General features: G+C 45.3%; 1 protein-coding gene across 1 annotated transcript in view; it reads right to left on the reverse strand.

The window, feature by feature from the left end:
- Window positions 1-190: 190 nt before the first annotated feature.
- The window catches only part of cica (capicua transcriptional repressor a), a 37,494-nt gene continuing 11,964 nt past the window's right edge, over window positions 191-25,720 (reverse strand). The window contains exons 3-20 of the mRNA XM_045709883.2: window positions 22,155-22,286; window positions 21,490-21,658; window positions 20,758-20,857; window positions 20,272-20,454; window positions 17,490-17,622; window positions 16,833-17,008; window positions 16,389-16,527; window positions 14,641-14,723; window positions 13,880-14,336; window positions 10,844-10,983; window positions 10,415-10,575; window positions 8,146-8,708; window positions 7,823-8,025; window positions 7,505-7,650; window positions 5,231-5,382; window positions 3,726-3,869; window positions 3,216-3,341; window positions 191-2,984 (exon numbers count right to left, since the gene is read on the reverse strand). Of these exons, the coding sequence (XP_045565839.2) occupies window positions 2,698-2,984; window positions 3,216-3,341; window positions 3,726-3,869; window positions 5,231-5,382; window positions 7,505-7,650; window positions 7,823-8,025; window positions 8,146-8,708; window positions 10,415-10,575; window positions 10,844-10,983; window positions 13,880-14,336; window positions 14,641-14,723; window positions 16,389-16,527; window positions 16,833-17,008; window positions 17,490-17,622; window positions 20,272-20,454; window positions 20,758-20,857; window positions 21,490-21,658; window positions 22,155-22,286 (3,494 nt within the window). The 3' untranslated portion in view covers window positions 191-2,697. The remainder of the gene's footprint in view (window positions 2,985-3,215; window positions 3,342-3,725; window positions 3,870-5,230; window positions 5,383-7,504; window positions 7,651-7,822; window positions 8,026-8,145; window positions 8,709-10,414; window positions 10,576-10,843; window positions 10,984-13,879; window positions 14,337-14,640; window positions 14,724-16,388; window positions 16,528-16,832; window positions 17,009-17,489; window positions 17,623-20,271; window positions 20,455-20,757; window positions 20,858-21,489; window positions 21,659-22,154; window positions 22,287-25,720) is intronic.

Here is a 25,720-nt window from a genome sequence, read left to right on the forward strand (position 1 = left end):
ATTTCAAGTATCAGTACTCGCTAAACCTTTAGGCATATCATCTACATAGGATAAAGTAGTTATTTGTCATTACCGACCTTACAGGGGCACTTCCGTTGGAATCTTGGGTCAGTTGTACAGAGATGGATTCCATCAAACCAGCACACTCACCTTCACTAATCTGACTCAGAACAAAGTCAAAGACCAAGGATATTGTGTTAGGTCTTTAATATTTTCAATATTTAGTTGTTTATTTTGCTTAGAAATATTGCACATGGTCAACATGCCTGTTTATGAGCTCACACTCATCTCTCTCATTCTAAAATTCCTTCTCCAAAGTATGGACAGTTTATTTTAAGCACAATCATACAGTGTACACGCATACATGTGTGTGTGTGTATGTATGTCTGTGTGTTTGCGTGCACACATGCATGTTCATGGAAACATTTCAGGCCTCACCTTTGCAAGACTTAACAAATCTTTGATAAATTCTATGTGTTTGATCTTGGACTATCTCATTATATAACAGTCAAGGTGGCATATAATAGTCCTGGTGACTGTAAAAATACTGCCTCCAGTATATGTGAAGAACATATGATTGATAATGTCATTGTATGGTATGTGAAGGAACCAGGGTGTGGCCGAGTCCATACATGCATGTGCGCAAACACACACACAACATCTATTTGCACATATGGAAATATAGATATTTTTCACACATCCAACTGTATACAGAGAAATAAAGGTACACCCATAACTACCCCAACTCTTCCCAAAAACAAGTGAAGAGGCAAAAAGTGCTATTTGAATGTCTTTGACTTTAGTTAGTTAGCTATGCTCTATCTCTTCAAATATAGCAATCTCAGAGAGTTCTTCTTATGCCATAGTTGTTAGAATGGGTCTTCTGACTGTACTGTAAATATCTATGGCACAGACCCACATAACCCACCCATTCCAAATGTCCTATTGCACCATTTAATAAGGAAAAAATAAAGTGGCAGAGAGGGAAGAGAGAGGGCTCCAGAGAATGCCCTACGGGGCTGGTCTAGGATCTGTTTTCCCTGAACTAAACTCTAACCAGAGCCATCCTGAGCTACGTAACAGAACTGACCCTGGACCAGTGCTTAAGGGCACTTTCTAACAACACTTGGTTAGAGGGGCAAGGAAAGGAAGCAAGGGGGAAAGGGGCTCCAAATGGAAGAAGGGGGATTGATAACATTGAACAACAAGGTTATTTCTATGAAACAATCTCTAAAAATAATACTTTCCTGATTTAAATTGCAGTCACAAGACCACACATTGTGCAAACACCTGATTTCAACGTTTAAAAACAAACTGCCTGCCCCCTCCTCTATGTGTCTACTGAGCAGTCATGGGAGAGGGGGAATGGCCCAAAGTAAAATTTAGAAGAGGGGTTGCGTGGGCTGTTTCCAAACCCCTTTTATATAAGTTTATGCTGGAGAAACACCAATGAGAGCCACAAGAGAGAAAACAGGCCACAGAAAAAACGTGTTATTTCCACTGCAACAATACAAGATAAAGCAATATATCCACTGGGTGACTCCTAGACGTTGGTTATAAATCTACTTTTGCTTGTCAACTGTCACTTGGGAGCCAAGTCGCATCATCTGCTTCCGGAGTCCTTGGTGGAATCCGCAGCCTCTTGAGTTGACCAATGAATGGACGATTTGTCTCGTTCAGCCTTTCTCTGTGCTCGTTTACAGCCAACCAATGTTGAGTTTGTTGCTTTGTCACGCATCACCCTTCAATTTTTACATATTTCATATCTCATAACGGCGTTCACAAGGGGGCAAACCCCAATATACAACATCCTCTCCAGCCAATAGGAACCCAGCCTGTCTGTGACGTTGATTACTGATTGGGCCAGGGATTGGTCAATGGTCACGCTGCGTCCAGCCTCCCTTTTTCGGGAGCCAATGGTTGACTCACTTTCTCCAATCTCTAAAAACTGTGCAGGCCAAAGGCTTTGTCAGGCGAGTGTTGAGTTGACTGGCAGACTGTGTGTGTGCAGCGTTGTGTCCAGTTCAGTGCTGTCTGTTGTTGCAGCATAGAGGGGCTGTGGAATTTCAGTGGCTGTTACATTGGATACATCCCAACCACTGTGCTGAGGAGTGGAGGGAGGGAAGTCAAGTCAATGGCAACAGAGGGCTGCAAACTGAATCCTCACAAATTGTTACAAAGTGCCATTGTGTACGGTCGTCTTCTGTGTGACAGTGCTTGTGACTGCCACCCAAGAGTAACAGTCTGAGTTGGTGGGGTGTGTGTGTGTGTGCGCGAGAGAGAGAGACAGTAAGAATGTGTGTACCAGTGGAGGCTGGTGGGAGGAGCTATAGGAGGACGGGCTCATTGTTAGGGCTGGAATGGAATAAATGGAACGGTATCAAACATATGGAAACCACGTGCTTAACTCCGTTCCTTTTATTCCATTCCAGACAATACAATGAGCCTGTCCTCCTATAGCTTCTCCCACCAGCCTCCACTGGTGTGTACCACAGAATGTTCTGTGTCAAACTACAAATGTGCTGAGGGTACAGCCAGTACAGAACTGTGCCGAAGTGAAACTGATGTCCTGTTACTACATGTACAAGGACATGCTGTGGGTCACAACAACACTCCCCTCTCTCTTTTGACACTTTCTCTCCACCTTCTCCATTCTCTTGCTTTTCTCCTTCTTTCCATCTCTCCTTCTTTCCATTCCTACAATTTGCCCACGTTCCTGGGCTCCTCGGGACTCCGCCCTCTTTCTCCTGGCTCCGTCCCTGTACCATCTCGAGTGTTGGTATTGGAGGAACTGATGGCGGCCGAGGCGGAGTCCGTTGAACCCATGACCCCTGTTGTTGACCCGCCGGGCTCAGAGATTCCGGGGGTCCCAGGCGTGGCTGTCTGCATGATCTTCTGCCTCACCTCCCTGATCTTCAGCTGCAGACACAGTTTGGTGGGGAAGGTGTCTGAGTAGCGTGCCTGGAAGGCTGCAGTGGCCTGAGCTAGATGGGGGGGGGGGGGGGGGGGGCAGAGGACGAGAGGAGAGGGAAAGAAGATGAGCCCCCTTCTGAAGAAAAATAATTGCAGTGCAACCTTTGCCTGGTTGTATCAGGGACTAGTTGGTTGTAATCTGGCCTTGCTCAACCACAAAACCAGTATACAAGGTGACCAATGACAGTCAACAATTTGGCTACATGAGCCAATGAGAGAAGCAGATGGTGCCGGGTGGTTACCTGAAGGGAAGAAGCCGTGTTCATGGAAGAGCTGCATGACGAGAGCCCTGCGCTGGTCCAGAGTCCTCCGGAGAGAGGAGTACGGCACTTTGTCCATCTCCCCCAAGACATCTTCAGACTCAGCACCTACGGTAAAGAAATGACAGGACAGAGGAGAGAGAGAGAGAGAGAGAGAGAGGGAGAGAGAGAGAGAGAGAGAGAGAGAGAGAGAGAGAGAGAGAGAGAAAGAAGGGAGGGATGAGAGATAGTTGAGAAGCGTGAGTATTATGAAGAGGGAGTGAGAGGAGAGGGTGGTGATTGAGAGAAGGGAGGGATGAGAAGAATGGAGAATAGAGGAGGCACCGAGGGGGAATCCAAACTGATGAGTGGGAAAAGAATGCGAGGAGGAAGGGAAAAGTAACTAAGGAAAAAGCTACAGGGGCCTAGCCAAACGTAGTGCACTACATAGGGTACCATTTAGGACACAAGACATAATCTACAACAGACTGCCGTACACTCCACGCTACATACCAGCTCTGTCGAAGGTGAAGATGTCCCCCTCACACTTGGCCTCGCTCTTTGGTGTGTTGGGCTCCGAGCTGCAGCTGGAGAGACGGCTCCGAGCTGCAGTCTTCCTCCTGGGAGAGCTGGGGTCCTCCGCAGACGAGTCCAGGTCTGAAGGGGAGGAGGAGAAGAGGAGGAAGAACATGAGAAGGGGGTGATACAGAAGAGGGGGAGGAAGAAGATACAGAGGATAAGGAGATGGGAGTGAGTGAGTGAAGGAGGCGGCGGATATAGGATGAAGAGAAGATGTTTTAACCACAGAATCCAATAGAACACGGAATCACATTATATTCTACCTCTGTTTTTAACGGAGGAAAGAAATCTGTTCAAATTCATTTCAGTGGCCGTGCTAGATTCTTAATACATTTTCTTTTGAATATGTTCGACAACTCTCTCCCTAGTCATGCTTGTTTAAGGATAAGGTTTAACCCGACAGTGCAGCTCAAGGCCTTCATCTTCAGACTGACCAAGACAGCAGGGAAGAGTATTGGCATGACACTTCCCTCTCCTCTCTCCAGTTCATTTCCCAGGAGACCGTCAGACAGGGCAGAAAGGTCATATCGGACCCCATACGCAGACTTCCAGCTAATGCATCTAGGCGTTATACTGTGCCTAGATGCAGGCTGAACAGTTATAAACATTAGTTTGTCCCCCGTCAATAAAAGTGCTTAACAGCAGGGGAGACATAAGAGGTAGACGGCAATGATGTACTGAAGCTGGCATGTAGGCCTTAAAGGGATACTTTGGGATTTTGGAAATGAAGCCCTTTATCTACTTCCACAAAGTCAGATGAACTTACGGATACCATTTTAATGTCACTGTGTCCAGTATGAAGGAAGTTAAGTTTTGCGAGCTAATCCTAAATATCTTTTTATTTAACCTGGAAAGTCAGTTAAGAACAAATTCTTATTCACAATGACGGCCTATACCGGCCAAACCTGGACGACGCTGGACCAATTTTACGCCGCCCTATGGGACTCCCAATCACGGCCGGTTGTGATACAGCCTGGATTCGAACCAGGTTCTCTTTAGTTACGCCTCTAGCACTGAGATGTAGTGCCTGAGACCTCGGCGCCACCCGGGAGCCCCAAAATTGAAAGCGTTATATAGCGTTAGCGCAATGACTGGAAGTCTATGGGTATGTGCTAGCATTGCCAGAATCCCAAAGTATCCCTTTAATTGTGTGGAACTGCCACCTACTCGCAGTCTTGCCTGACATGAACTTATTAACTTTTTCTGTCTGTGGGGAGGAGTGTGTATGATGGGGTGTTCTTCTCAACTGATTCTATGTATTTACGTGGAAGCAGAAGCACTTTTTGAACATTTTGTTTTATTTAACTAGGCAAGTCAATTAAGAACAAATTCTTATTTACAATGACGGCCTACCAAGATGCAAAAGGCCTCCTGCGGGGACGACGGATTAAAAAGAAAAAATGTAGGGCAAACCTCACATCACAACAAATCTCTCTCACCTGTGGAGTTTCTCCTCTTCTTCCGGTAGCTGCCCAGTATGGCTCGGGGGGAGGTGGCCAGACTCTGGAGGGTGGGAGAGGGCAGCACCTCTTCTGGCCTGAACTCTGGCAGCTCGGCAAAGCGCTCCTCGAAATAGGACCCCGACAGGACCCTGTACAGTTGAAATATAGTTTGATTTTATGAGACCCATGATGGGATCCAACCGTACCCGGTTGGGTACAGTCGGGCTAAAAAAAGGGGTTTGTGCACCTCAGTTTTATTTTCACTATATAAAAATAGCAAAAAAAATGTGATTGTGACAGGTTGGGTCAAAAAAAAAAGATGGATCTCCGCTGTGGAGAGAGTGCCGCGGTGTGTGTAGGGGGGCTCTTGAAAACCACTGGGGCGGTTAGGTATGACTCCTCTGGGTTTCCATAAAAAGCAGGGGGGGGGGGGAAACACTTCTCATCTGTGGTAGGCTAAGTGAATAATGTGATACGCCTCCGCCTGTCATTTTTTGATTTATACTGTAAGGGAGGGTTTAAGTTTACCAGTCTGGCCCTGGTAAGGACGCCGTGTTGGAGACTGAACTGTCTCCTTCCTGGTTCTCTCCTGTTCCAATGGGGGAGGGGGGCTCTGCAGGAGTGTCTCCGGAGCCTGGAGAGGAGAGGGTGTACTCTGACCCTTTCCCTGGGAAAATGACTGCACCGCAATATGTTCCTGGGTGTGGCATGGAAGTTGGGTCACTGCTGGGGCGTCTGGAGACAACCCCAGTGTCCACTGTGCATCTTTCAGGAGATAATGCTCCCTTACTTGCTTCAACAAAGGCCCATGCGGGGAGGTTTGTGCCCCATCGCAAATAGATTAGTGGATAGTGTTTAGGGCCTGGGCAAAGTGTTCATCTGCCCCGGGGGCAACCGTATGGAGTGTACTCCATACCATGTTGGTTAATATGCATCATGTGTCCAGTGCTCACTTGGAATGTGCCATTCTGCCTCGCCGTGACATGTCCATTAGTTTGGGTAGTGTGTGCGTTTAAGGGGGGGGGGGGTAGAAATACTGAACCGTATTGATTTCAGTTGAAGGGGAGAATGACCACTGCTACGTCCTGACAATGTTTATGAGGTTACTGCCAATGTGTGAGGAATGCCAAGACCAGAATAAGCGAAGACGCTGTATAGCCACGTCTCTCTCCACTATTAGCGCACTGACGCGCGCTAATTCGTGAGCACCATTTGTTCCATTGTGTCAATCGTTTGTCCCGGTTTATCAATGCTCCGTGAACTACATATTCATCAGGGAAGTTACTTTTAATCCCGACATTCTCCACCATTAATGTAGGTTGGTTAAGGGAACGCTGATAAGTCATTCAGAATAATACGCATTCATACCATTCTCCTTCTCCAAGTGGAAACGTTGTTTGGAGAGCGCACAAACATTTGATTTATGGAATTGCATTTACCAGTTTCCTGTCCACTTCTCGTTTGGAGAGCATGTGTCCGGTTCCTCCGTCATGTTCAATGTTGTGTGAACGAGCAAGAATATATGTGTGGCCAAATGTATTTAAGTGCCCGTTTGGTGATGTAGTAGTTAGTACATGTTTGGGTAACTCTAAGAGGCTGTATCTGAGCCTGGTACCCCCCCAGCTGTGATTTATTGGTTCAGACAGGTTTTACCTGATGAGAGGCTTTTTCTTTTGAATGCTGACATTTTGAAATCAGAACTTGGTATATATACATATGTAAATATCATCGTCATCTTTGAAACACCAGCGCTGTGTGAATAAGTCCAACAGTCATTTGAATTGCTCCCTGCATGCCTCCTGTTGGCTCTTTGTCCTTTACGACTGCTAGAGGGACCCCTATTCGACGCTGATGCAGTGCAATGGGGAAAGGCTACCGATTTCGGCGCCAACCGGTCACTTCAAAAGCACTCAATGATCTCAGAGTCGCTGCATTTGAACTTCATGTTTATTGTGGTGCGGCGTGATATAAACAGAATCCAATGTAATTCCAAATGCAAGGACCCCCCCCGCCCCCCCCAAAAAATGCAGATTTCAACTGCCCCCTTGGTCACTTTATCCTGTCGCCGGGTCTGGATCGAACCCTCAACGCTAGTGATGTAAGCACCAAGCTCCAACCAACTGATTCCCTGGCTACAAATTCTTCTCCACTTGGTAATAACTGTCAACTGTCAACAATTTACCACATAGTGACCACAGAGAGAAGCAACGCAATGGTGATGTGTTTTCATTTCCTCCCATTGCACCCCTCCCCCCCATCCCTGTCACTCACTTTTCAACGACGTCTGAGGGCTTTTTGAGTGGAGGGGGGCGGAATTTGGTCTTCTTGGCTGAGGGGGGGGTGTCCCTTTCAGTCTGTGGGGGAGGCGGAGGAGGGTCCAGTCCTGTGGGAGGGTGGAGAGGTTCCCTCAGTCCAGCCTGGAGAGCGAGAGAGAGGGAGAGAGAGAGAGAAAGCCTCGTCCTTGATAAGTGCTTGAATATCATTTTGCATCGCGATAATACAATTGTTTGCATTGCGTTTTGCAATCTCTACAGAAGTCATTGTTTTTCGATGGGTGCTTAATCTTCAGCAAAACCCAGAGTCTCGTACCTCTTTGCTGTGGCCCCCGTTGCCACTGTCCCCTTTGTTGTGGCCCTCATGGGGCCAATCCTCTGCCTCCCTGGACTCCTCTGGTTCAGGCGTCCCACTCTCTTTCTTTATCTCCCTCTCCCCATTCCCTCTGGCATAATCTCGGTCATGGTCCGTATTCTCTTCTTTCATGTGGCTGGCTCGACCACCGTCTTCTTCACTCCCTGCAGGAAAATACAGAATAGTGGCTCATGATTCCTAGTAATAATATATTGTAACATAGCTAGTTATAAAAGAGGCAACTATAGCATAAGAGATGCACTGAAAGTACAGTTTCGACATACCTGTTGGTATATTGCTGCTGGACATAGCCATTGAGTTAGCACCGGTTTTGCTATATGCCTCGACATCCTCCGTCGTGTTCTCTTTCTTTATGCCCTCTTTCTTTATCTGAGCCTTGTTCTTCCGTTGGGCCTGGACCTCCACCTGTGACTTTTGCTCCATCTCTGCAGTCAGGTGTGGCATTCCCTCTTCATGTGACCGGGTCACGTCCTTTGAACCCTGGACGCCGACAGCCGAGGGTGACGATTGGCCGGACACTTCTTGAGCCAAATTGGGGGGCACGGAGGTCATGGCAACCACACCTGACGCCAGGGTGATGCTTGGGGCCGGGTAGATGGCGGTGAGGAGTTGACGTCCGGTCCCCGGTGCTCCAGGGGAAAGGGCCGGGGCTAGCAAGGGCGGTTGGCCCGCTACGAGAGGCTGCATCAGGGCTTGGCCGGCCGGAGCAATGGCGGTGAAGCCCAGAGTCGTCAGGGACGATGGCAGGTAGGCGGGTCCTGGCGAGAGAGGGGCCTGGACCGTTGCCGTGGAGACCACTCCAGTGCTGGATTGGACATAAGTGATCCTAGAGTGAAGAAGAGACAAAAAGCAGATGGGTTAGCTATGAACACAATGTTCTGATGAAGGTCCATTGACCAGCCACAACAAACTAAAAACAACTGAAGTTCTCTTGTAATTAAAACATGCCATGTGAAAGTAATAGTGGGACATACAGTGCATTCGGAAAGTATTCAGACCCATAGAATTTTTCCACATTTTGTTACGCTACAGCCTTACTCTAAAATTGATTAAATCGTTTTTTCCCCCCTCAATCTACATACAGTACCCCATGATGACAAAGGAAAAACTGTTTTTTATAAATTGAAATATCACATTTAAACAAGTATTCAGACCCTTTACTCAGTACTTTGTTGAATCACCTTTGGCAGCGATTACAGCCCCAAGTCTTCTTGGGTATGATGCTACAAGCTTGGCACAGCTGTATTTGGGGAGTTTCTCCCATTCTTCTCTGCAGATCCTCTCAAGCTCTGTCAGGTTAGATAGGGACCGTCGCTGCACAGCTAATTTCAGGTCTCTCCAGAGATGTTCGATCGGGTTCAAGTCCGGGCTCTGGCTGGGCCACTCAAGGACATTCAGAGACTTGACCCGAAGCCACTCCTGCGTTGTCTTGGCTGTGTGCTTAGGGTCGTTGTCCTGTTGGAAGGTAAAACTTTGCCCCAGTCTGAGGTCCTGAATGCTCTGGAGCAGGTTTTCATCAAGGATCTCTGTACTTTGCTCCATTCATCTTTCCCTCGATCCTGTCTCCCAGTCCCTGCCTCTGAAAAACCCCACAGCATGATGCTGCCACCACCATGCTTCACCACCATAGGGATGATGCCAGGTGTCCTCCAGACGTGACTCTTGGCATTCAGGCCCAAGAGTTCAATCTTGGTTTCATCAGACCAGAGAATCTTGTTTCTCATGGTCTGAGTCTTTAGGTGACTTTTGGCTCAAAGCAGGCTGTCATGTGCCTTTTACTGAGGAGTGGCTTCCGTCTGGCAACTCTATCATAAAGGCCTGATTGCTGCAGGGATGGTTGTCCTTCTGGAAGGTTCTCCCATCTCCACAGCGGAACTCTGGAGCTCTGTCAGAGTGACCATTGGGTTCTTGGTCACCTCCTTGACCAAGGCTCTTCTCCTCCGATTGCTCAGTTTGGCCGGGCGACCAGCTCTAGGAAGAGTCTTGGTGGTTCCAAACTTCTTCCATTTAAGAATGATGGAGGACACTGTGTTCTTGGGGACCTTCAATGCTGCATAAATGTTTTGGTACCCTTCCCCAGATCTGTGCCTCGACACAATCCTGTCTCGGAGCTCTACGGACAATTCCTTCAACTTCATGGCCTGGTTTTTGCTCTGACATGCACTGGAACCTTATATAGACAGGTGGGTGCCTTTCCAAATCATGTCCAATCAATTGAATTTACCACAGGTGGACTCCAATCAAGTTGTAGAAACATTTCAAGGATGATCAATGGAAACAGGATGCCCCAGAGCTCAATTTCGAGTCACATAGCAAAGGGTCTGAATACTTGAATACATTGGCAAACATTTCTAAACACCTGTTTTCACTTTGTCATTATGGGGTATTGTGTGTAGATTGATGAGAAATTTATTTTTTTAATCCAGTCTGTAACGTAACAAAATGTGGAAAAAGTCAAGGAGTCTGAATACTTTCCGAATGCACTGAACATACTGTATAACCAGACGTTTATTGTAGGTTTAAAGTGAGTACCTTGTTGGAGGCGAGGTCAGCAACACGTTCTGAGGGGGTTTGATGCCCGGAGTCATCACAGTGGCTGTTGCCATGGATACAGGGAAAGGACTCCCAGGATGCACTGCTCCAGCAGGGTGGACATTTGTCTGGACCATTGGCATGGGGGCGATCTGGATGATCTGTGCAGGACAACACACACACACACACACACACACACACACAGGTCAGCCAGGAGGCTAGTGGTCCACATGCATACTTGCACCATCAGCGTTCTGGTTTTATTCCCGTAGTAACAACAAATTGAACTGTACATCGTGTTTATTTAATGCCTATATTGTTATCATCACAGTGTATGCCTATGTATTTGACCGATGTTCAAGCCTTTTGTTCCGGAAAGAGGTCTACAAGTTGCTGTTATGTGGTATGCTTGTGTGTAATAATCGCTACCTTGTTTCCTGGTAGAGCACCATTTTGCACAGGAAGGGGAGGGGCCACGTGGGAGATGGGCTGAGGAGGAGTAGAGCCTGTTCTCACTGTTGCCATGGGAACCAACATCTTGCTCTGCAAGACTGGAGACTGGGCTTGGACTGATGAAAGAGAGAGAAAGAAAAAAACAGAGAGACAGAGAGAGAGACAGAGAGAGAGAGACCAGTTGAGGTAAGACTGTATTGACATGACAACTAATGACAATCATAAGGTGATGAATTCTCTCTCTCACCGAGTATGTGAATATTGGAGATAGTTAGATTAGCATAACAGTTTGATTAAAACATTTAATGCTTTGCAAGAAGAACGATTTCCCTAATAATCCTGTTCACATGGACACATCTGAAATCAGGCTACCCGATGGCACTCTGATAAATGCAGAAAATCACCAATCAAAATAAAATGATCACCCACAGCGAATCATTTGGTTCCGAGTTCGAACATTTAAAGTTTGTATCGGAAACCTACTTTGCATACATTCAGCTGTTCACTCACGCTAAAGAGGGAGGCTCGCTCGGCTGGTGCTAGCACAGATAAAATACACCGCTGGAACGTCGATTAAGGTGTTTACATGTCCTAATAATTTGAAAGATTGTTCTGAAAACCAGGTGTTTTAATCGGTGTATGCTTACTTCGATTTTGACCTGACGCCGATTAAGTTAAGCAGCGTAAAGTGTTGCATAATCTGTCTACTGCCATAATCCGATGAATATTGAATTATTAGTGTGCATGTAAACGTACTCACTTACAGGTAATATTAAAGAGCAGGGATATGCGAGACTAAATAGAAGGTTACACTTATTCTGGAATTGAAGAGGATTTCAACTAATTTCCCCCCAAAAAATAACACTTAGACCTACAGTCTAAGTTACATACACCTTAGCCAAATACATTTAAACTCAGTTTTTCACAATTCCTGACATTTAATCCTAGTAAAAATTCCCTGCCTTAGGTCAGCTAGGATCACCACTTTATTTTAAGAATGTGAAATGTCAGAATAATAGTAGAGAGAATGATTTATTGCAGGTTTTATTTCTTTCATCACATTCCCAGTGGGTCAGAAGTTTACATACACTCAATTAGTATTTGGTAGCATTGCCTTTAAATTGTTTAACTTGGGTCAAACGTTTCGGTAGACTTTCACACGCTTCCCACAATAATTTGGGTGAATTTTGGCCCATTCCTCCTGACAGAGCTGGTGTAACTGAGTCAGGTTTGTAGGCCTCCTTGCTCGCACATGTTTTTTCAGTTCTGCCCACAAATTTCTATAGGATTGAGGTCAGGGCTTTGTGATGGCCACTCCAATACCTTGACTTTGTTGTCCTTAAGCCATTTTGCCACAAATTTGGAAGTATGCTTGGGGTCATTGTCCATTTGGAAGACCCATTTGCGACCAAGCTTTAACTTCCTGACTGATGTCCTGAGATATTGCTTCAATATATCCACCAGATGTTCCTTTCTCATGATGCCATCTATTTTGTGAAGTGCACCAGTCCCTCCTGCAGCAAAGCACCCCCACAACATGATGCTGCCACCCCCGTGCTTCATGGTTGGGATGGTGTTCTTCGGCTTGCAAGCCTCCCCCTTTTTCCTCCAAACATGACGATGGTCATTATGGCCAAACAGTTCTATTCATCAGACGAGAGGACATTTCTCCAAAAAGTACGATCTTTGTCCCCATGTGCAGTTGCAAACTGTAGTCTAGTTTTTTTATGGCGGTTTTGGAGCAGTGGCTTCTTCCTTGCTGAGTGGCCTTTCAGGTTATGTCGATATAGGACTCGTTTTACTGTGGATATAGATACTTTGTACCGGTTTCCTCCAGTATCTTCACAAGGTCCTCTGCTGTTGTTCTGGGATTGATTTGCACTTTTCGAACCAAAGTACGTTCATCTCTAGGAGACAGAACGCGTCTCCTTCCTGAGCGGTATGACGGCTGCGTGGTCCCATGGAGTTTATACTTGTGTACTATTGTTTGTACAGATGAACGCGGTACCTTCAGGTGTCTGTAAAAAAAATTCTGAGGTCTTGGCTGATTTCTTTTGATTTTCCCATGATGTCAAGCAAAGAGGCACTGAGTTTGATGGTAGGCCTTGAAATACATCCACAGGTAGACCTCCAATTGACTCAAATGATGTCAATTAGCCTATCAGAAGCTTCTAAAGCCATGACATCATTTTCTGGAATTTTCCAAGCTGTTTAAAGGCACAGTCAACTTAGTGTATGTAAACTTCTGACCCACTGGAATTGTGATATGGTGAATAATAAGTGAAAAATCTGTCTGTAAACAATTGTTGGAAAAATTACTTGTGTCATGCACAAAGTAGATGTCCTAAACGACTTGCCAAAACTATAGATTGTTAACAACAAATTTGTGGAGTGGTTGAAAAACAAGTTTTAATGACTCCAACCTAAGTGTATGTAAACTTCCGACTTCAACTGTATGAATCTTGGATGGCCGTAAGCATATCCCATTGTATATAGCAAAGTACCCTCCCCTTTTCCATAGGTCCACCCCTTTTCCATCCCTGTCAGCCAATCACTCCTCTCTCTCACCTCTTGCTCCAGGACTGACCCCTCCCACTGCGGCATATCTTATTCCCGCTCCTGCCCCCGAATGTATTCCATTGGTCTGGGAGACATGGGTGGACGGAGTGGAGGGCAGCGTGAGGACGCCGGTTGGCTGCTGGGTTAGCTGAGGGGAGGGGCTCTTGGGGTTGGCACTGACAGAAGACAGGATGGGCAGGATGTACTGCACCTGGGTGAGGCCAGGCTTGGCACCGCCAGCGGAGGTGAGAGAGGCGGCAGGAAGGAACTGGGGCTGCAGCAGGGGGAGGGGAAGTGGCAGGGCGCTGTGGGTGGGGCTTAAGAGAGGCTGAGGCGGGGCTATAAGCTGTATAGACTGGTTGGGGAAAGCGCCTCCCAGCACTAGACTGGTGACCTGCATCCCCCCCGGCCCCACACTCACGGGATTGGGAGAGGATGAGGACAAGTACCCACCCCCTGAAGTGATAGGCCCGCCTACTGCTCCCGGTCCTCCAATCAGAAGCGTGGCTTTCTTCTCCCCAGGGAGGGCACTGAGGGCGATGGGGCCTTCCATTGGCTTGCTGGTGATAGGGATGGGCGTGCTGGCGATGGGGCATACCACGTTGGTCACCATGGTGGGGGCCATCCGGACTGCACCGAGCACCTGGGTGAGTCCATAACCCAGAGCGGGGGTCGAGGTGAAGGGCGCTGATCCAGGGATGGAATTAGAGGGAACCTGCCCCCCTCCACCTCCTCTTTTGGATTCTCCACTTCCCTCTTCTCCTCCCTCCATCCCTCGTTTTCTCTTCCTCTCAGAGCTCTCTCCGGTGCTCCCCCCTGTGTTCCCCTTGGTAGAGTCGGAGTGAGAGTCGGCGTGGGAGGTGCTGGTGGCATAGGGGAGAGAGGAGCGGACCACTGGCTGGAAGGCTCGCTGGAAGGGGAGAGATCAAAGAGAAACGTTAACTAAGGTCCCTCCTGAATTAACTCTCTCAGCGCACCGATGTAGAATTCAAAACTGGTGGGGGAAGGAAACGGATCAGACTCACACCATCTTAGCATGGGTGGGAGGAAAGAGTGGGAATTGAATATCTATCTTTTAGATATCTGTTCAAATTCAGTATGTATATGCTACTTCATTTGGCAGTTCCATTACCCATGAAATCTAAATTGTAACTAGTTCATAGCACCTACAGTCCAGAGGGCTAAGAGGCTATATGTCTAAACGGGTAGGGTACCTGTCCATCCGGCTCATCCTCGTCACTGTCAGTCACTCGCTCTTTACACTTGAGGTCTATGGATCCCTCAGGGCACGAGTCCTCTGGAAATAAAGAGAATCCGATAGGTCCAATCAGACATGACAGGACAGTAAAGACATGGAAATAAAACAATAGTGAATGTGCCATTAAAAACGGACCAATATGAGACAGACAAGCAACACAGCAGCTATGGGAGTTGACTTTAGGATAGTTACTGTAGTAAAACATATATAGACTAAATGTGCAAGACATTGAGGAGCCATAGAACAGTATTAAGACCATATACAGTGCATTCGGTAAGTATTCAGACCCCTTGACTTTTTCCAGATTTTGTTAGGTTACAGCCTTATTCTAAAATGGATTATCAATCTACACCCAATACCCCATAATGACAAAGCAAAAACAGGTTTTGTTTTGACACATACATACATAGATACATTTGAAAAAAATATGAAATATTACATTTACATAAGTATTCAGACCATTTACTCAATACTTTGTTGAAGCACCTTTGGCAGCGATTACAGCCTCAAGTCTTTGCCACAGTCTGAAGTCCTGAGCACTCTGGAGCAAGTTTTCATCAAATATCTCTCTGTACTTTGCTCTGTTGATCTTTCCCTCGATCCTGACTAGTCTCCCAGTCCCTGCCCAGGCCAAAGAGTTCAATGTTGGTTTCATCAGACCAGAGCATCTTGTTTCTCATGGTCTGAGAGTCCTTTAGGTGCCTTTTGGCAAACTCCAAGCAGGCTGTTATGTGCCTTTTACTGAGGAGTGGCTTCCGTCTCCAACTGCACCATAAAGGCCTGATTGGTAGAGTGCTGCAGAGATGGTTGTGCTTCTGAAAGGTTCTGCCATCTCCACAGAGAAACTCTGGAGCTCTCTTAGAGTGACCATCAGGTTCTTGGTCACCTCCCTGACCCTTCTCTCCCGATTGCTCAGTTTGGCCGGGCGGCCAGCTTTCAGAAGAGTCTTGGTGGTTCGAAACTTCTTCCATTTAAGAATTATGGAGACCACAGTGTTTTTGGGGACCTTCAATGCTGCAGAAATGTTAGATTTGTGCCTTGACTTAATCCTGTCTCGGAGCTCTACGGACAATTCCTTCGACCTCATGGCTTGGTTTTTGCTCTGACATGCACTGTCAACTGTGGAACCTTATATAGACAGGGGTATGCCTTTCCAAATCATGTCCAATCAATTGAATTTACCACAGGTGGACTCCAATCAAGTTGTCGAAACATCTCAAGGATGATCAATGGAAACAGGATGCACCTGGGGTCAATTTTGAGTCTCATAGCAAAGGGTCTGAATACTTATGTAAATATGTTTTAATTTTATTTGAAAAATTTAATAATTTGATAAAATATATAAAAAAACAGTTTTGTTTAAAAACATTTAATTAATCAATTTTAGAATAAGGCTGAATACTTTCCGAATGCAGTGTAAATAGAATAGGGAATCTACTCTATTTTATTTCAGCAAATGAGACAGTGGACACACAGAGTAGTCACCATAGAGATCCTATTAAATTACTAGAAAGGCTGTGTCATTAACCTTCAAAGTTCCTGAACGGAACGATAATGGAAGCCATTTTGGTCAGGGAGAAATCCAAACCAGTCTAATTGAAATGAATGGCGGTAGAGGCATAGGTGATGCATTTCCTGCTTTTATTTTTTAAATTCTACTTCCTAATTCTATGGTAGCCACACTAAATACGACTGCAGCCTCACCCATGACATCATCGTCCCCCTCTTCCTCACAGATGACCATGCGCTCCTCGTCACTGGTCACGTCCTCGCTGGCCCCACACTGTGTCAGGGAGAGAGTAGGGGGGCGGCTGCGGAATGAGCCTGCCCCTTCTCGACACAACTGAGAGTGAAACACAGAGCTAGAAGTTAGCTCCACTGATATAGAAGGTTTGGCTCAAAATGGCTGACGTGCATCCCTTGGGTGTGGGTGCTATACATTGGTGGTGAAGGTGAGTGAGTTCCCTTTTTACTATGCTAAGTGCTTTGAGATATAATGCAGTATTTTACTGGATAACTATTACTAAACAGAGAGAAGAAAGATGGAGAAATAAGAAAAATGAAAGACAAAAAAGGGGAGAAAATGGCATACAAAACACGTAGAACAGAAGAAAAAGTGATGCCTCTAACTATATCAGTCCTCTGTACCTTCTCCAGATCTCTGGCCCGCTCCCTCCTCTCCAGGCTGTGTACTGCACTCTGGGAGAAGGCCCGGGGGCGAGGGAGCTGGCCACTGTAGGCCCCCGCATGACGCTCAGAACCCCCAGGCCAGTCCGGACCTGCCGCACCCTTCACCTCCATGCCCTGAGACACTGACTCAGGCTCTACGGCGGAGGAGGGGGGTAAAATAGTCTTAGTAAAATCACATTAAACAGGGCTGGTTTCCCAGACACAGATTAAGTGTACTCCTGGACTAAAAAGCACATTCAATGGAGATTTTCAAATGAGTTTGCCATTTAGTCCAGTGTCCAGGAAACAGGCCAATAGAGTACATTGTATACAAGACATACCAAAATAGCAAATACACTCATACACGCACACAATCACACAATAACACAACCAAGAAGCTTAAAAATAGCTTGTACAAGCACAGGAAAAAACAAACCCACCCACACACATGCACCCTCAGAGGAGTGGAGCACGGAAATATACAAATAAGTAGATAACACTTTTCATCAAAGTGCTCTCATTACTATGTACATTTTCCTGTAAGTCAAGTGTAAAACCTTAAGATGATAAATAAACACACATAAAACACACCTATAGTGAAAAGACATGCAAACACACACACACACGCACTCTGACCTGTGCTCTCCGACATGCTCCTCTCGCGTGCCTCTTTGGCCCCTGGGGTCTCTCGGCCCTCAGAGATAGACTTCCTCCTGTCCTTGTTGCACCACTTCCAGTCTGGGTGGGCCTTGAAGTGAGCCTCTTTCACCTGGGAGACAGAGAGGGAGGGAGGGAGAATGGAGGGAGAATGGAGGGAGAGAGAGAGAGAGAAAATGGAGTCAGACACAGAGTCATAACATGAAAAGGATGGAAGGAAGGACGGAAAGAAAACATAATATCCTATTCTCCGGTTTAGAGTCCTTGGGTGTATTGAAAGGCACAATAAACAATACAATCAATTGATATTAACATCATTGTTATCGCCTGGTCCCAGATCTGTTTATGCTGTATGGTATATGTATTAGAGGTCGACCGATTAATCGACATGGCCGATTAATTAGGGCCGATTTCATAACAATTGGAAATCTGCCTTTTTGGATGCCGATTATGGCCGATTACATTGCAATCCACGAGGGGACTGTGTGGCAGGCTGACCACCTGTTAGGCGAATGCAGCATCAAAAGGACCTTGTGGCTGCAAGGAGCAAAGGTAAGTTGCAAGCTAGCATTAAACGTATCTTATAAAACAACAATCAATCTTCACATAATCACTAGTTAACTACACATGGTTGATGATATTACTAGGTTAACTAGCTTGTCCTGCGTTGCATATTATCAATGCGGTGCCTGTTAATTTATTATCGAATCATAGCCTACTTCAACTTCCCCAAACGGGTGATGATTTAACAAAAGTGCATTTGCGAAAAAAGCACAATCGTTGCACGACTGTACCTAACCATAAACATCAATGCCTTTCTTAAAATCAATACACAGAAGTATATTTTTTTAAACGTGCATATTTAGCTAAAAGAAATTCATGTTAGCAGGCAATATTAACTAGGGAAATTGTGTCAGTTCTTTGCGTTCAGTGCAAGCAGAGTCAGGGTATATGCAGCAGTTTGGGCCGCCAGGCTCGTGTGAAGACCATTTCTTCCTAACAAAGACCATAATTAATTTTCCAGAATTTTCCATAAATATGACATAACATTGAAGGTTGTGCAATGTAACAGCAATATTTAGACTTAGGGTTGCCACCCGTTCGATAAAATACGGAACGGTTACGAATTTCACTGAAAGAATAAACGTTTTGTTTTCAAAATGATAGTTTCCAGATTTGACCATATTAATGACCAAAGGCTCATATTTCTGTGTGTTTATTATATTATAATTAAGTCTATGATTTGATAGAGCAGTCTTTCTGAGCGGTGGTAGGCAGCAGCAGGCTCGTAAGCATTCATTCAAACAGCACTTTACTGTGTTTGCCAGCAGCTCTTAGCAATGCTTGAGGCACAGCGCTGTTCATGACTTCAAGCCTATCAACTCCCGAGATTAGGCTGGCAATACTAAAGTGCCTATAAGAACATCCAATAGACAAAGGTATATGAAATACAAATGGTATAGAGAGAAAGAGTCGACGCGTCATAATTCCTGTAATAACTTGCGGCTGAACTTGAAAGGGGTTCCTTCGTTATTTTACCGTTCATGTCTTCCATAGAGAATGTCTTGATCTACTTCAAATAAGGTCTGTGTTTTGTGCTTAAACCGCCTCGGCGTTTTGAACCTTGTGAAAATCTGGCTAGGATAAAGTAACGTTTGTCAACATATTTTAATAAAATCCACTCTATAAAAAAAACTAAAAGTGCTTATATTTAGCCAATATTGATCAGAGTTACCTTGTCCTATGGATATCTACACAGTTATCAAACTGGCATGGTGGTGTACGCCTACACGAAACACAGACCTTATTTGAAGTGAATCTAAAAATATCCTATGGAATAAATGAATGAAGGAACGGCTTTTCAGATTTTGCTGGAAGGTGTCATGGGAATTATGATTCACACTTTGGTAGTCAATTCTTACCATACCCATTATTAAAATAAGATTTCCTGCATATAGAAATTACAGTTTTTGTTTTCAACATTCATCACAGGTAACTTAAACTCTAGTTTCTTATTATTCAAACAGTTGAGAGTATTTGTGTCTCCTAAGCAGATTCTTCAGTATCCTTGTCACTTCAGAGAGCTGTGCGTGTACAATTATATTCATTTTACAGATGGCTGAGAAAAGCAGAGCACCAGTGTGGGACTATTACATTGAATTGGCACCAGGGAAAGCAATGTGTCTTATTTGTGATAACTGTCATAATTACAAATATATATATTCAAATCGTCCGATTAATCGGTATCGGCTTTTTTTGGGGGGTCCTATAATAATCGGTATCGGCATTGAAATATCATAATCGGTCGACCTCTAATATGTACCAATGATGTATATAAACCCTGGATTGCTGATGCTATGTATTGGCCACTGAGAGGCTTTGAAGCCACCGGTCGGCCATATTGGCACTCCCCAGGAGGAGCAGTACATAGGAATGAAAGGAATTGTACAGTATTTCAATTAAATGTTTCAAGGACAAAATTACATGTATTTAAGTTGTTTTTTTTTGTAGTGGGGACAGTAACATTAGTACTCTCAAATAAATAATTTAATATATTTTTATTAGATTTATGTTTAGTTAACATAATTGAATTTGCATTAAGGTGTCTGTAACAGAAGATGAATGTAGACATTAATAAATGCATTTCTATAGCTATCAAAATCGTTTTCACAATGGAGGAGTACCAAGACGGCTGTGCGGTAGCTTCAATACAGCGCCCCTTGTCAGTCATCCAGGGTTTATATACATCATTGGTATGTACCTGGAAGGCGAGGTCGTGGTACTTCTGCTTCTCTTTGGGCCCCAGGGCATACCACCACTCGCCCAGGATCTTGCTGACCGTGCGGTTGTCCTGGTTGGGGTGCCTCTGGTGAACCAGCGCCCGGTGACGCTTGCTGAAAATCATGAATGCGTTCATCGGCCGCCGAATGTGGTCCTTTTCCCTCTAAGAGAGAGAGAGAGAAAGATATATGTGATAAGAGGGTGCATGGAAGGGATGAGCCACAAGGAGTAGGTCGAATTTGCCCCTAATCACTGATACAGGGTCAGTTATTTTTTTGCCCCCTAATGGTGAGATTGGGATTGGAGGTCAGGTAATCTGATCCTCGATCTGTAGATAATGGCAATTTCTAGTTTGAGCTAATAGCACACAGAGAGAAGGACACATAATGTATGTGAGTGGGAGATATTGGACTGAGAGACACAGATAAGAAAATAAAAGCCAGAGACAGACAAGCAGAGAGCTCACCTTTCTGTCTCCATCTTTGGGAAGGGCGCTGAGGGACTGAGTGCGCCTCTTGATAGGGCCCGTAGACGGGGCAGGATCATTGGCTACACCCGGAAAAAACCTGCCAATCAGAAACTCAATGTGATAGCGGCCTGCCAATCAGAAAGTCAGTGTGAATATGTCCGGCCAATCAGAAACTTAATGTAAATATGGCCTGCCAATCAGAAACTTCATGTGAATATGGCCTGCCAATCAGAAACTTAATGTGAATATGGCCTGCCAATCAGAAACATTTAATAATGTATGAATGTGTAGGGCAGATTTTCCAATCATCTTCAATTCTGTGCTAATAGCTATTTCTTGAAGAGAATATGCCATTAGTAACATACTGTACGTGGATAAAGAAAGGTTGAGGAGGGCAAAAAGCTTTTATCCTTCTTCATCACTTAAATACCAAGCTAATTTTGTGGTTTTAAGTGGTACATTCTATTGTATACAAACACAACTATGACATTTTCTCATCAAACTACGAGAATTCAACAATCAATGATGCCAGGGCAATTGAAAGAGAACTGGTCTTTCCTACTGCAATGCAAGCCTTTGTGATGGACTGTTCTAGAAAGCCATAGTGGGGCTGTCAAAGATTACAGACGACATTATTTCCTTTGACATCCCACTCGTCGTGTGTCACCTGCAATACAACAGTCGACACACCTTGGAACGACCATTAAACAACCTATAAAAAAAACGTACGGGTCGTCCGCGTCGCTCTCCGTCTCGCTGTCGGCTCCACCTCTTTCTGCTCTTCCAGCTGGGGGGTCGTTGTCATTGGAGGAGGGTGGTGGGCGGGATGGAGACCCTTGCTCTGCGTCTGGTGGACCCACCCATCCGTCACTCACTAGGGCCACCCCACAACGAGGCTCTGACCAAGAGAGAGGGGAGTTAGTTGGTGGACGCTGGTTGTTTTTCATCCCTCATCTATAACTGGTTGGTAATTATCACTCTGCTCTGTGTCGTGGCACCCACCTTCTGCACAGTGCATTATTTCCAGAGAACGCATAGCCCCTTGTTGATTATCCCTTACATTAAGAAGCTAAAATGGTTTAATAGAGAAATGATGATTATTGGACACAATAATCAACTCAATGTAACCCATGTAACTAGATCTCAAGGTAATTGCAAAAACACGCAGGTCGAATGTCACCAACATCAATGTATTTTTTTGATTTGTACCCGGAGTTATTTATTTTTGTTCAGTTATTTAAGTGCTGCAGCAAATAGTGAATGATGCAATACGGTATACTGTACACTAAATATCTTTACAAATGAAGTACGTACAACACATGAGTTGTGTATGCAACCTGACTAGAATAGGCCTATTTATTTCAACACGAGTGAAGTATTGAACAAATCCTCACCTTTGCTCTGATTGACAAGCTGTTGGCCATCAGCGGGCTGGGCAGCCGCACTCGATTGGCTGGGCTCCAGGAAAGGGACCAATGAATGCCAAGGAAACACTGGCACTGAACGGGGCTCCACATTGGTCCATACTGTGGGAGGGAAAAGGCAGATTCGGAAGAAAAATATGAAGAATAGTTGGTGATTTATTTTAAGTCTCAAATAGTGAGGGTTAACTGCAGTGGTTCCCAAACATCTTTGTGCCATGACGGCGTGACCATACTGAATTCTCCGCCATTTCAATTCTCTTGTGACTCTTAAGAAAACAAAATATTTCCTGTCTGAGCCGTCTTTAGTCATGCCCCTCTCAGCCCCATTGGGAATTGACCCACCATTTTGGAAAACACACACTCTCAGAAAAAAAGGGTTTTCTAAGAGTACACTGGTTAACAGTCATACAGTCAAACAGTTAAAGGGAAAACTAATATATAGGGTCTCATTGGAAAAGCAACATAGGTCTTGATTAGTATATAATATGCTTCCATTATTTTAGATATTTAGTAAGTACATAATTGAGATCAAATTCTCTTTTACAATGACAACCTAGTTGGTCAAGAACTACGTATACTTATATGGGGTTTTGCACATTAGAGCTGCTTAAGATTTTTGAGTCACACTGAGATTGATCCCTTGACATTTTCATATCACCAAGGATCTATTATGGTCCACACACACCAACACAGTCACGAAAAGGGCACGACAACACCTCTTCCCCCTCAGGAGGCTGAAAAGTCTTGGCATGGGTCCTCAGATCTTCAAAAAGTTCTATAGCTGCACCATTGAGAGCATCTTGACTGGCTGCATCACCGCTTGGTATGGCAACTGCTTGGCATCCGACCGCAAGGCGCTACAGAGGGTAGTGCATACAGACCAGTACATCACGGGGGCCGAGCTCCCTGCCATCCCGGACCTCTATACCAGGCGGTGTCAGTTCTCTCTGCTACAGCACGGCAAGTCCCAAGTCTGGAACCAACAGGACCCTGAACAGCTTCTACCCCCATTCAGCCACAAGCGCTTTAGTGAGGTCGGGCACTGATGTTGGGCGATTAGGCCTAGCTCGCAGTCTGTCTTCATCACAAAGGTGTTCGATGGGGTTGAGGTCAGGACTCTGTGCAGGCCAGTCAAGTTCTTCCACACTGATCTCGACAAACCATTTCTGTATGGACCTCGCTTTGTGCACGGGGACATTGTCATGCTGAAACAGGAAAGGGCCTTCGCCAAACTTTTGGCAAAAAGTTGGAAGCACGGAATCATCTAGAATGTCATTGTTTGCTGTAGCGTTAAGATTTCCCTTCACTGGAACTTAGGGGCCTTGACCAAATCATGAAAAACAGCCCCAGACAATTATTCCTCCTCCACCAAACTTTACAGTTCAAATCAAATTTTATTTTATTGGTCACATACACATATTTAGCAGATGATATTGTGGGTGTAGCGAAATGCTTGGCACTATGCATTGGGGCAGGTAGCGTTCTCCTGGCATCCGCCAAACCCAGATTCGTCCGTCGGACTGCCAGATGGTGAAACGTGATTCATTTCCACTGCTCCAAAGTCCAATGGCGGCGAGCTTAACACCACTCCAGCCAATGCTTGGCATTGCACATGGGGAACTTAGACTTGTGTGCGGTTGATCGGCCATGGAAACCCATTCCATGAAGCTCCAGACGAACAGTTCTTGAGAAGACGTTGCTTCCAGTGGCCTACCACTTCGCGGCTGAGCCGTTGTTGTCCGGGGCAGTTTACCGGGGCAGCTCTACCAGGGTAGAAATGTGACAAACTGACTTGTTGGAAAGGTGGCATCCTATGACGGTGCCACGTTGAAAGTTACTGAGCTCTTCAGTACGGGCCATTCTACTGCCAGATGTTTGTCTATGGAGATTGCATGGCAGTGTGCTTGATTTTATATACCTGTCAGCAACGGGTGGGGCTGAAATAGCCGAATCCACTAATTTGAAGGGTTGTCCACATACTTTTGTATATATAGTGTATCTACCTCAATTATTATTATTTCTCTATTTTCTTTCTCTCTCTCCGCATTGATAGGAAGGGCCTCCTAAGTAAGCATTCCACTGTTAGTCTACACCTGTTGTTTATGTGACAAATAACATTTGATTTAATTTGATGTTGGCCAGGTGAGATACTGTACATGAGGAAGGATGACTGAGTTGTGTTTACAGGATAGAGGGGTTTGTTCTCAGAAGTGTTTGAAGTCTTGAACCTGCGAGCCCTCCTCAAATAACCTCATGACATATGGCAGGGTCATGGCGTAGCATGTTACTTCATACACGCACTTTGAGACTACTGGTCTAGACAGGCTCGCTTTAAACATTCACTTAATCTCCCATTGACTTCAATGGGACCAAGTGAAAATTTGAAGTGGAAGTTAGGATTCGCCCCCATAGAGTATAATAGAAGAGCGGAGAGAAGCACGATCCAATAAGCAAAGAGAGCTCTACACTTGACTGCAATAATTCTATCGAGAGACCAAGTATCCATGACAACACGGTAATACTATTACTCCTTTCTATTTCAGTTGGATGAAAGAAACGGTGGACTTGCCCTTGGTACTCTGCCCGAGGTTGTGTATTGTCTGCTATATTGAGCGCTGTGTGTGTGTTTGTGTGTGTCCACCCTGCTCACAGCAGCCTTGCATGTTTAGACACGTCCCTTTTTCAAAGTTGAACTGAAACTGAAGCACACAGACCAACACCCCGTATCACACACTCGTTGACCCCCCCCCCCCCCCCCCCCCACCACACACACACACACACACACACACACACACACACTGAGCCACACCCCTACAAACATTCTGAAAGACATACCAGACGACTGAACCACAAACGTTATACTACCTTATGCCTGACACAGCGCTCTTGCAGCCATGTTGCACCATTTCACCAACACTCAAATGTACAATTATTGTCACTGAAGTCACTCATTTTTAAACATACGTAACTGCCAAAATAAAGAAAACACTTGAGTAAATGAGGGTTCTGGTGCCTCTGCTATGGTGTGGGGTGCATTTTCCTGGCATGGTTTAGATCCACACAACCCCTTAGAGGGCAAGGTAAACGGCAATAAATACACAGCCATTCTGAGTGATCACCTTCAACCTGTGGTGAATCATTTCTATCCTGATGGGAGTGGTCTCACTCTCTTCCAGGTTGACAATGCCCCCATCTACAGGGTACGAGTGGTCACTGAATGGTTTGATGAGCGTGAAAAGGATGTAAACCATATGCCATGGCCGTCTCAGTCACCAGATCTCAACCCAATTGAACACTTCTGGGAGATTCTGGAGCAGCGCTTTGAGTGAGCTTTTTCCACCACCGTCAATAAAACACTAAATGATGGAATTTCTTGTGGAAGAATGGTGTCACATAACTGCAATAATAACTCTTCCCATTTCCCTTATCACTGATGTATGTTACTATGATGTTTATATACCCCTAACCTCTATATACTAACTCCTATACACATCTATATACCAACCCCTATACACCTCTATATACTAACCCCTATG

Source organism: Salmo salar, chromosome 27 (genome assembly GCF_965601325.2).
Source record: "Salmo salar chromosome 27, fSalSal1, whole genome shotgun sequence".
Taxonomy (NCBI): domain Eukaryota; kingdom Metazoa; phylum Chordata; class Actinopteri; order Salmoniformes; family Salmonidae; genus Salmo; species Salmo salar.